General features: G+C 30.2%; 2 protein-coding genes across 2 annotated transcripts in view; both read right to left on the bottom strand.

Annotated features, from left to right (window-relative positions):
* LOC107903589 (disease resistance protein At4g27190) overlaps positions 1–1828 on the bottom strand; it is a 76635-nt gene extending 74807 nt beyond the window's left edge. The window contains exon 1 of the mRNA XM_041092336.1: positions 1752–1828. The gene's annotated coding sequence lies outside the window, so the exon portion shown is untranslated. The remainder of the gene's footprint in view (positions 1–1751) is intronic.
* A 1671-nt stretch (positions 1829–3499) lies between these two features.
* On the bottom strand, positions 3500–6462 carry LOC107902246 (disease resistance protein At4g27190). The gene is made up of 2 exons (XM_016828459.2): positions 5341–6462; positions 3500–5239 (listed from the first exon to the last, which is right to left on the bottom strand). The coding sequence occupies exons 1-2, from the start codon at positions 6460–6462 to the stop codon at positions 3500–3502; spliced, it is 2862 nt and encodes a 953-aa protein (XP_016683948.2).
* Between the last annotated feature and the right edge of the window lie 6303 nt (positions 6463–12765).

Below are 12765 nucleotides of genomic sequence, written 5' to 3'. Positions count from 1 at the left end.
TGAAGTGAGCAAATCATGATATAATGTGATATTATGCATGAAATTGTGATGTTGATTAATTTACAATTGCTTGATTGTTAGAAATATGATTATGCATTTCAAATTGAGCATTCATGTATCTTTATGTCTTTAATTGTTCAGATTATAGAAATATTACTGAGTTTTACTCAGCGTACGATTTTGTTTTTCATACGCAAGTGAGGTACTTCTCTTTTGATCGCTGATATGGCATCCAACAACGATCCCGATCTCAAACGTGGTGATGTTCATCTTTTGTGTTGGCATGTACCTAGGATGTCTAGTTGATAGTTATTTTGTGGATGAATTGTAAATGAGGTTATAAGTGCTATGTTGTTTTGGTATATATGTAAATATATGTTTGTGTTTGAAGCCTTAATATGGTATGTTGAATTAAACCAATACTTGTTATGTGTATGTGAATTAAAGTTGATGTTTTAGGTAGATATGAGCTAGGCCAAAGTGATGGATTTTGGCATGTTTGTAAACTAGATTTGAATGATGCATTGATGATATATTTTGATGACATAAATGTGGTACCAATGAGGGTACATTGGTTAGGCACCTAGGATGATTGTTTTAGCATGTTTTAGGTGTGCTTGATTGTGCTTTGAATAGGTTAAATGAATGGTTTTTGAGTTACTTAATGCCCAAGCAAGTAGGAAATAGTAAACTTGTTGTTTAAGATACAATTTAAGTTAACACAGCCAGACACAGGGGTATGTGACTTGGCCATGTGAGACACATGGCTAGCAACGGGCGTGTGAGGCCATTTTTGAAGGGTACACAGCCTAACATACGGGCGTGTGGCTTGGCCAGTGAGTTACACGGGTAGGGACATGGGCTGCGGCACGATCGTGTGTCCCTACTTCGAATGCCCACATGGCCAGACACACGGGCATGTGAATTGGCTGTGTGAGTCACACAGCCTGGCCACACAGCTGTGTGAACCCTGCAGTTAAAATTTTTCTTTCTTCTAAAGTTTTTAAATGTTTCTAATTTAGTCTCAAATCCATTCTAAAGTAATTTTATGCCCTCCAAGGCTTGAATAGGGGACTCTATGCATGTTAATGATGAATTATAATATGATTTTTGAAATGTTTGAAAATGAATAATTTAGATTATGATTACTCGATAATGCTCCGAAACCCTATTCTAACAATAAATACGGGTTAAAGGTGTTACAATTAGCAACAAATAGTGGTAAGAGAAACTTTAAATTTTCACATTTTTTTTAAACTTCTACTTGCCTAAAACTTCGTATGCACGACACTTATGGATCTAGGATTATATTTTCTAGATGCAAGTAACTCTTTATCTTCAAAGTATGCAATTACTCAAGGGTATTAGCTACAGACAATGGGAAGGGATACTTTAAATTATCATATTTTCTAAATTCTACTTCCCTTAAACTTTGGAGGCTTATGTATGACATTTGTGGATCTTGAATTAGATCTTTTAATTGCAAGCATCTCTTTATCTTTAAAGTGCAAACCTATAAATATAAAGAGTCAATTTACTGGTTTTTAACTAACAAAATATGTAAATGAAATTTATCTTTAAAGTGCAAATTATTAATACAAAGAGTAAATTTATAAAAAAATTAAAAAATAATTTTAACGATAGTGACTCAATTATAAATGAAATTTAATCATCGATATTTTCAATTTTTTCATCATCCAATTAATATTATGCATGTAATGATGGAAAATATAAGAAACATACCCACTTACCCCTTCAAAATGAAGTAATGATTCCAAGAATTTGAGTGTGAAAAAAAAAAAAGCAAATCCAAACAGTCTATTTTTCTCTGATTTAGTTCAAGAAAAACATAAAAACATAATATTAGATGAAGAAATATATGACAAATTTATATATAAAAAACCAAAAATAAAGAAATTAAGGATAAATAAATACATTGACCTCACTTGGGAACTTCAAAATCAAACTAGACTAGGTGCTGAGAAGATCGTTGCTACTTCAAAACCATCAAATGGGATTTGAAGGGATATTTTTTGGTTTTTGGGAGCAAAAGAAAGTAAGCAAAACGGAAGAAGAAAAAAGAAAAAAAACTTGAAGGTCTTTTCTTCTTTTTAAGGGAAAGGAAATAAATAAAAATAAAAATCAAGGTTGCACTAAAATGTTAAGAAACCTTCACAAATATGAACTCTTAAGACAATTGGGTTTTCTTGGTTTAGAAATGTTGGTACTGCTATCCATTTATTATGCAATTATGATAAGAGACGACTTAGAAAACGGTGAGTCTTTGGGTCATATTTTAACTCTGCTTTCCACTTTTTCACTTTGTCCTATAGCAGACTTAATTATTAGCACCATTAGAAATGAGTTAATTGCATCAACCTCCCCTAAATTATGACTGATTTAATTACATTTTTAAACTACTATAAATTCGTACATACATTAAAACTATAACAATGTTTATCTTGAACACGGGAAAAGCTAAACCTATAAATTTCTAGTTTCAAACTGTAAGAAAAAAAACAATTTTAAACTATCTGAAAATGCATCCTACAGAGCACCTTTTAGGAAAGAGAATAAAACGCGTCTCATGTTTTCTCTGGAAGATCAGAGAAAACACGTCCTATAAGACACATTTTCTTTTCTATTTATAAAAAACAATATAAATTGATAAATTTTGAAGAAAACAACATAAATTTTCAATTTTTTTTCAGCATATAGTTGTAATTTAGCCTTTTTGAAAATTTTTTAATTTGAAATACAAGATTTCTAATGTTGAAATTATGGATTCGGTTATCTTCAAAAAAAAGAATTGAGAATTAATAAAAGCTGAAACGGGTACTTAACAATGGTTGTTAGCTATGTTTTGTTTTATTCAATGAGAATAAGTGATATAATTATTCATCCATAGTGAATATAATTTGTATATGTATGTTGCATTAAATAAAAGTATAAATAAAACTGATAAAATTAAAAAGTAATTTTTACTATAAATGATATCATTAATCACTCAATTATGAGTAAATTTTTATTTTGTTTATTTAATTAAAAAAATTATAAATAAATTAATTTTTAGAATAGAATGATTGTTGAATGAAGAAATAATGATATTTTTTATTTTATTTAAAAAGAAATTATGGTATTTATTTATAATGATAAAAAGGTAATTTATCACTTTAAATTTTCAATACCTTTGCTATCTAAAATACCATTATTTTGAATACACTTAATTTATCAATTGATATTTAAATTATATTTTATTTATAAACCCTACCATATTTCTCTTTCTTTCAAAACAAACATAGAAAAAATATGAAGCAAATTTATTTGTTTTTTACCTCTTCAGCTTTTACATTATAAGAAAAAGAGAATACAAGGAATGGTAAGAGAGGGACTATGTTTACAATGTGGAGCCTCTTAACCTCTTCCTTCCTTCATTCCTTTTCTCCTCTCTTTTGCACTATCCTCCCCCCTCCTTTCCCACCGACCCTTTCATCTTTCTCTAAACTATAAATGGTTCATACCTTTCATCCTTCCAAAGGGGTTGAAGAACATTTTTAAAGTTTGGATCTTCATCCCACTCCAACGATTCCCACCATTCTGTGCTTGACCTGATGGTAAGAGAAGGTGGAGCATATGCAAATGGCTGCCCATTGCCAACAAGGGGAACAAATGGAGGAATTCTCTTCAGTTTACCACATCTAGTAATATGAATAAGTTGGAGAGAATCACAAACCATCACTCCACTTTTGCTGCAAATGCTCTTCAAATTTGGTAATCTCCCCAATTCCAACTTTCTCAATTTGGGAAGATGGAATTTGATTAATGCATCACTCCCTTTTTCTTCAACTTCTGATGTTGGTGCTCCCAATATTTCTACTATCTCATCACAATCTGACACCCAAATTTGTTCCAGGTTTTGGAGGTTTGGAAGCAACCAATGTGGAAGCAACGTCTTCATACTTGAGCATTTGGTTATAAAAATTACCTTGAGATGGGAAAAGGGCGCAGACGGAGCCAATGTTGATGTTGTTGCTGAACCAATTCCTTCATCTTCCATAATAAGGGCACTCAACTTTGGCAGATTAATAAGACCCAAAATCTCGAGGCTCTGAAATGGATGAGCGGAAGAAGAGGCAAAAGAGGACAGGGAAACAACACACTCTATCCCTCTACACCCCCAAATCCTACAAACCCTCAAGTCAATCGCATTTTTGAAGGAAGAATTATCATTGACTAAGCTTCTCAAATAGTCGCACTTTAAAATAGTCAAATCTTGAATTTCAATTGGGTGCAAAATTAACTCACCTTCCCAATTCTGGACTCCTCCAATTGTTACTGTCTTACCTCTTGTACGACGCAAAATAGATAAGCCCACCTGTAAATTGTACTTGATGAGATTTTTCTTACTTTGTTGCATTGAGGAGATGAACTTATTGAATTCATTGATGTCTTCGAAACGTCTGGTTAAGCACTCCAACTTCTTCCATGGTTCCATCTCCTCTGCTTTTAGACTTGTTTTTTCATTGTCTACATCAAAACTCAAGTGCTGAAGGTGAACGAGTTTTGGTAAAAGTCCAGCGCTTATCTCTTTCAGAGTGCGCACTTCAAGATCAAGATATCTTAGCTTTATCAGCATATCCATTCCTTCAGGGACTTCCTCAATTTTGGTTCCAGAAAGATCCATCTTCTTCAATTCTTGAAGCATCGAAACACATGGTAGATCTCTTAATTTAGAACAACCACAAAGCAACAATGTTGTGAGGTTCTTTAGTTCAGAGATGGAATTTGGTAAACTTTTGATCATCGTATAGGACAAATTGAGAACACAAAGACAAGGCATGTTTATGAAGAAAGAATATGGGATCTTCCTTATAGGGTTATGCTGCAATAACAAGGTTGTGAGCAGTTGACATTTTGTGGGCAGCACATCTATGGAAATTTCTGATATGGAGTTGTACATAAGTGACACTTTCTCAATATCTGGACTCCATTGCTCCTTTTCTGGTAACTCTTCTAATTGCAAACTTGCTTGTATCATATATCGAGGATTCATTCCTGTGATCGACAATGCCATGTCTCTCACTGCATCATGAATTGTCATTTCTTCACTCGAGGAATTTTCCAACAAGCAATTATCTTCCAACTTCTTCAAAATAACTTGACCCTTGTCCTTCATTTCTTGTCTTGTACCCATATCATCTATGAATCCCTCCTCAATCCAGCACTCAATTAGTTCATCCTTTTCAATTCCACAATCTGATATAATGCGCAATGTAAGAAACAATATTTCACTTTCTCGTCCTTTAAGGGATCGAAGCTAAATTTCAAGCGCTCGATTACCTCAGCTTCCACTCCTTCCACTTTCCCTATTCTCTCTTTTAATTCCCTGAGTGAATTTTTCCAAATAAGAGGGTTATCTTCTCCTTTCATGGTACCGGCTACCACGACAATTGTAAGAGGTAGACCCGCACATTCCTTGACAACAAGCTTCAAAGTAGGCATTATAGTTGGACTTTGAACTATGTTAGGTCCAACTTTATTCAAGAATAGTATAAATGCCTCTTCTTCTGAAAGGGGCTTCACTGTTATCACCTTACAACCCATATACTTACAGACATGCTCTGAACGGGTTGTCAACACCAACTTGCAGCCATTGCTGCCACTCGGCTCAGGGATCCCAACTTCCTCTAGAGAGACTTTATCCCACACATCATCTAGGATTAGAACATGCTTTCCTGCGTTCTTCAGCATTTCTGACAAGATTGCTGCTCGTCTGAGCTTGTCTCCTTTTCTGGGCCAATCTTCCTTCAACTTCAAAGCATCTGCAATATCATCTTGTACCTTCATGACATTGAACTCCTTTGATATGGTAACCCAGATTACCCTTTCGAATCTTTGTTCTTTCAAAAGATCATTGTGGATGTGCTTCATGATAGTGGTTTTACCCACACCGCCCATCCCCCAAACCCCAATCTTGCTCACCTCCTCCTGCATCAAACATGCCCAAATCTCATTTCTGGCAGCTTCTTCTCCAACTAGTTCTAATGTTGGCAGCGGCAACCCAGCACTTGGACCATCCATGGCAAGACCTTCAGGGGCATTAGGAGCATTATCAAGAAATTCCTTCATTTCTCGAGTCTTTTCATCAACTAGCTTCCCGTTGCAAGCACGACAGAGATATCTCCCGTTACTGACTTTGTTTTCAACAACTTGTGCTTCCCTAATCATCTCTTTCACAGCTTTGAACCAATTTTCAACTCCTTTCTTCGGTATCTTCCCCAGAGGACGAAGAAGCTCTGCTTTCAATTGCAGCTCTATATCTTCCATTTTGCAATTCAATTCATCTCTGATCCTCTTGAAGTTTCTCACATAATCGTTCAGCTTTCTGTGATATTGCAAATATTTACAAACAGGAGTTCCGAGACAATTTGCAATGCCGACAACAGGCTCTACGTACTCCATTGCTATGTCCCTGTAATGCAATCATATATAACAGTAGCAGAGAATGAAAATCTGTGAATGAATTGGATATTTTATGAAGTATTGATATGTCGGTGTAAGCTGGAAAAGGAAAACATGAATGCAAGTTTCAAGCAATGGCGTCTATTAGATGGAGCTATGGATGGGTGGCAGACAGAAACATGATGAAATTCTGGTCACCATTGTATATCCAGAATCAACCCCTCAAACTATATAACATGCTAAATTCAAGTGTACAAGAGTTCACTACAGAATATTAGGAGGTAAAATGTTCAACAGCATGAGATTTCAACATTATATTGCTTCTGGGTAGCTCTTTTCGTGCTAATTTGTATCTATAGTAGACTATGTCTGCTGATCATCCTGTCTTAAAATCTATAATCAGTAGAGGAAATCATTGCTTCAGATCTTATTACCTTGACTATCTTACAAAGCATAGCTCTTTTCGTATTAATTTGTATCTATAGTAGATTATGTCTGCTGATCATCCTGTCTTAAAATCTAAAACTGTTGATAATCACTAGAGGAAACCATTGCTGCAGATCTTATTACCTTGACTATCTTACAAAGCTAGCTGCTATAACAGTAGCTGATAATAAAAAACAATCATTGTATAGTCATGAATAAAGCAAATGAAAGAAAATTACCTTGACTGGATGCTTGAAAATTAGTGATAGACCTTGGAGATGAAAAGAAAATAAAAAGAGTGAAGAAGAAGGTGGAAATAGAAATAAGCAAAATTGTGATAGGAATTAATGGGAAAGTATGTGAAGAAGAAGAAGAAACAGAAAATAATTAATAATTACATGTATAAAAAGACGAATGTTGTGGATATGAGTAAGAAATCCATCTTTTTTTACTTTTTTTCTTTGCCGTCACCCATTATAATTGGCATTAACTAATAATAATAATTAGGTTTAATGATAAATTTGGTCACCAATTTTGTTTATTTTGTCAAAATTGCCCTAATTCTATTTTTGAGTTTTTCTTTACCATTAACCTTTGTTTCAATATTTTTTTTTTCAAAAGTTTTCAACCTTTCATATGTTTGTTTACTAAGAAGTTTTTCTACTAAGTTAATTTTTTTAAAAATAATTACATTTATTTTCTTTAAATTAATTTTTTTCACTTTAATGTATTATTTTTTTATATTATCTGTAAATTGTACTTGATTTCATCTATATGTTTAGCTATAACTGGAATTTAGTGAATTCATCCCTAAAATGGGCTGAATTGAAAAACTATGTGAATATTAGCTATTATGAACAAGCATGAGGTGCAAAATGTAACTTTGTTTTGTTTTTAATTTATTATTGGATTTTATTAAATGATAATTTTCTTTATTTTTCATACAGTTTAGTTATTCAACAACTTCAAGATTTTATTTTTCTAGAAATCTTATCTACATTTTTCTATTTTATAAATATTTTGAGTTTTTTAATAATTTTTTATACACAATCAGAGTCAAATTGATAGAAAATATAAAAACTGATGACTAAAATTATTATTATACCAACTAAAACAAGTGCCACTTAACAGTTGGGTGACAAAAAGAAAATAATTTTGAAAATATTAGTGATCAAATTGTAACATTTTTTAATTAAGTGACCAAAATGAAAACTTAACCATAGTTGAATTTTACCCTAAATTCTTTTAAAAATTTTAGTTTAGAATTGTTTTACCTATACTATGTATTAAACATTTTACTGAGTTGGTGTCACTCATCAATCGGGTCCCAACTCAATAAGAAAATTACCAAAAATACTATTTTATTTGCAAAGTAAGAAATATGCGTGTGATAAGATTTCTAGTGTTATTAAAACCTTTTAAAAAAATTGTAATTATTAGACTCCTTGATATACTCTTAAAAATAATCTAAATTTTTTTCAAGCAAAACCCATTTTTAGCCGAGCTCAGTCAACCTTTTAAGAGCTCAAAAAAAAATGTTAAAAAATATTTTTATACTCTTAATTAAATTTAAAATTTAAAAATATTTTTTATTATTTAAATTGAATTGGAGTTGGAACAGCTCGTGACATAAAAACCTTGTCTAAGCTCAACTCAACATGGAAAAAGAAACAAATTTTGTTTTTACAATTTGGGTTTTGAAAAATAATTTAAATGTAATTAAAATTTGAACTGAGTTTGAAAAAAAATTTTGTGGTATATTTTGTAATCTTTTGACCAAAAAAATGACAGTCGAGTCGATTTTATAAGTCTCTATAATATCAGTCCTAAATGCTCTTCAAGAGCATGAAACTTAACTTTTTTATTTCGTTTTGTTTCTAATTTGTTATTGGATTCTATTGAATGATACTTTTCTTTATTTCTCATACATTTTAGTTCTTCAACAACATATTCAAGATTTTATTTTTCTAGAATTTTATACACATTTTCTATTTTATAAATGATTTTAATTTTTTTTATATAAAATCAGGGTCAAATTGATAAAAAAATATATAAATTGAGGACAAAAATTGTAACACCACAAACTTGGTTTATACGTTATGGTCGAATCTGGAGGAATTACATTAACTTGTTTAAAAACCTAGAAAATAAATTTCAAATTGTGTGCTTTGACAATATTAATTCTGGAAAATCGCTTTTCAGTTTTTAAGAAAACAATCATTAAAACTATTTATTTTGTTATAGAAAAACATTTAAGTGATTACTTTATTTTGTAGTGGAAATTTTAGAGTACTAAAATTTGAAAACCATGACTTAATTTGTAAAACACAAAACTTGTAGTTTTAAGTAATAATTACTAAATCCAACTAAGCAAAGCAAAATCCAAAAAAAGATTTACAACCCCCCCCAAAAAAAAATCAGAATGTCCAGAATAATTTAAAAACATGAACCATCATATTTAAATAATTGAGAACTCAATCTGATCTCTTGCACGTCGTTTGGTCCTAAATATGTTGATTAATTGAGAAGTTAGAAACATTGGGTGAGCTTATAGGCTCTGTAACACCCCAAACCTAGCCTAGATGTTATGGCCAAATCTGGAGATATTACTACAATTTATTTAAAAACCCAGAATCTGTCGACTTATAAAACAATGCTAGCTCTTATTAAGTAAAATTTGAGTTTATTTGAGGAAAATATCCTTCTTAACCATTTCGATAAATTTGTTGATTATTTACTCATAAAACACTTACGTTTGCAGCGAAAATTCTTAGTTGAATCCGATTTTGAAAACACGATTTGTTGCTATATAATTTAACATTTTGTAGATCAAATTTAAACCAACCAAAAATGTTTAAATAAATAAATAAAACGAAACTAAACCTAAACTTAAAAACAGTCCAAAACCAAAACAGAATAAACCATATTAAAATAACAAATATAACAAGTAGATAATTAATCGAACTCCAGTTGCACTGACCCACATAAGTCTAAGGATTACCTAAGAATAAGAGAAATTGAGAGTGAGCTTACAAACTCAATGTGTAACTTATAAGAGTAAAAATATTGGATATAATTTTCAAACATGCTTTCGGAAGTCAATTAGACATATATCATATATACAGAAACAGAATCAGAACATATCATGTGTAGATTACAATCTTAATCCGATCCGTTACACACCATCTTCGACCATTCCTACACACCATATAGGGTATTAAATACCTATCAAACCCTACACACCACTTAGTTACAATATGAAACTTTTCAAAATATTCGCAGTCTAACTGCCAGATCATTAGGTGATTCATCGCTAAATGCAGAAATACGTGTAGTTGAGCCACTAAATATGGCAAATGAATTAAACTCCCACACGTCATAAACACAAATCTCACCCTAATGCACATGCAGAATTAACAAATGTCAGAAATGTCCATGTCATACATGCTTTATAACAGATAAACATTTGTGTTCTAGGTTTTTATATATTTGTGTATGTAAATAATGTTATTGATTTAGCATCACCAACTCGGGATTGAAGACAAAACAATGATAAACATTTGTATTTATTTAGTATTCTTAATATGATGTGTTTTGTGTTTAGATTTTGTTTTACTCTCAATTTAATCTAATTTTATTTTAATATCATACATATTTCACGTGTTATTATTAATTAGTTCCAAATTATACTTTTCAGTATTCATTGTATGTTATTTTTAAACATAGTCTATGTTATAAATACGTGATTTCCACATGCATACGCGTGTGATAAGATTTCTAGTGTTATTAAGACCTTCCAAAAAAAAATGTAATTATTAGACTCCTTGATATACTCTTATAAATAATCTAATATTTTTTCAAGCCTAACCCATTTTTAGCCTAGCTTGGTCAATCCAAAAAGTCTATTTGCGAGTTTAGAAAATAATAAAATATTAAAAAACATTTTTATATTTTTAATTAAATTTGAATTTTAAAAATAAATTTTATTATTTAAATTAAATTCAAGTTGTAACGGCTCAAGACATAAAAACCTTGTCCAAGCCCAACTCGACCATGGAAGAAGAAACATAATTTGTTTTTACAATTTGGGTTATGGAAAATAATTTAAATATAATTAAATCTTGAATTGAGTTTGAAAAAATTTTGTGGTATATTTTGTAATCTTTTGACTAAAAAAATGACTTCCGGGTCGATTTCATAAGCCTCTGTAATACCGGTTCTAAATGTTCTTCAAGAGCATGAAACTCAACTAGATAATACTACTAATTTGGTTTCGATACACGTTGAGGAAGTATGTAATGATCTAACTTTTTTATTTTGTTATGTGCCAAGTTTGTTATTGGATTCTATTGAATGATATTTTTCTTTATTTCTTATACAATTTTGTTCTTCAACAACATATTCAATATTTTATTTTTCTAGAATTTTATATACATTTTTCTATTTTATAAATGATTTTGAGTTTTTTTTTATAATTTTTATATAAAATAAGGGTCAATTTGAAAAAGCGCCGCTAATGCTCGTATTTTTAGCGACGTTTTTGTGAAAGCGCCGTAAAAAACATTTTACCTTAATTGGTTAATTATTTATATTAATTAAATAAAATTCAACTTATTTCTAATTGAATATTTAAAATCTTCAGAAAAAAAGAACACGTAGAATTAATTTGAAATAAAACACATGGACAAATTAAAATACTATTATTTAAAATAATTTTAAATAATTTTAAAGTTTTTTGGTTACATGATTACTAATTATTTTTTAATTTATATATTAAAAAAATTCTTATATAATCGTAAAAGAGATAGTATTAATTTAAATTTAAAATATTGAATTAAGTATCACTATAGTTGATTTAGGGTTTTAGGTTTAGGGTATATAATTATTAATTTAATATTTTAGGTCAGTTTAGGGATTACTATTTTAAGGTTATTATAATTGATTAGGAGTATATATATAGAGAGATTTAGGGATTATGGTTTAAGGGCTGAGATTTAATGTTTAGGGGTTAGGGCCGGGGTTAGATGTTGGGAGTTAGGAGTTAGGAGTTAGGGATTTAGGGTTTAGCTAGGGTTTAGGGGTCGGGCTAGGGTATTGGGTTTAGATTAATTAGTTTTTTTAATTTATATTTTAAATATGTTCTTATATAATTGTAAAAGAGATAATAATAAATTTGTTTAGGGTTTTTGGTTTCGGTATATGATTGGTTTGTGTATATAATTGTAAAAGAGATAATAAATTTGTAAAAGATAGTATGCTTCTTCATAATGCACTTTCACTCCTACTTTCATTTCTTCAACCAAGTTATCTTGGTTCCGAACAATATATATCAACTATTTTTTCATTATTTTTCAACATAAATAAAAATTATTAACTAACAAAATCTAAAAAAAATTAATAAAACACCACATTAAAAGCACGATAAAACAATAATCCTTGAAGAAATAGAAAAAAATCAATAAATATTACAATAAAGAACAAAGCTCGGTGGACACTTACATATTTAATGGAATAAAGAATATTTTAGTTAAAGATGAAAATTCTGATTACGAATTCTGATGATCTAAGACCTTTTTTTTAGGTTGGAATAATAGTTAGATTCAGATTTTAAAATTGCTATATGCTATATGAATTCGAAGTGTATGTGGGTATAAGATACCTTGAATATCCATTATTTAAATCTGCATTTCTTATTCAGATAACAAATGTAATTTCAGATATATAAATCTAGTAGTTACTAAATTCTTACAATTGTGATTATATATATTAAAATAATTTTACCATATTCAAATTCAGGTTTTTGTGGATTTGAAAATATCCACAAAAAAATTAAAAATTTAAATTTGGGTTTTTTTTAGGATTGAAATATTCGATGGA

This window comes from Gossypium hirsutum, chromosome D05 (genome assembly GCF_007990345.1).
Source record: "Gossypium hirsutum isolate 1008001.06 chromosome D05, Gossypium_hirsutum_v2.1, whole genome shotgun sequence".
In the NCBI taxonomy this organism is placed as follows: domain Eukaryota; kingdom Viridiplantae; phylum Streptophyta; class Magnoliopsida; order Malvales; family Malvaceae; genus Gossypium; species Gossypium hirsutum.
This window is presented reverse-complemented; position numbering and strand designations above follow the sequence as displayed.

Bases quoted from the DNA above. Each gene is read 5' to 3' on its own strand.
- LOC107902246 (XM_016828459.2), bottom strand. From the start codon at position 6,462: ATGGAGTACGTAGAGCCTGTTGTCGGCATTGCAAATTGTCTCGGAACT. The intron at 5,240-5,340 runs GTAATCGAGCGC...GGAATTGAAAAG, and splicing joins TGGAAGGAGTGGAAGCTGAG to GATGAACTAATTGAGTGCTG.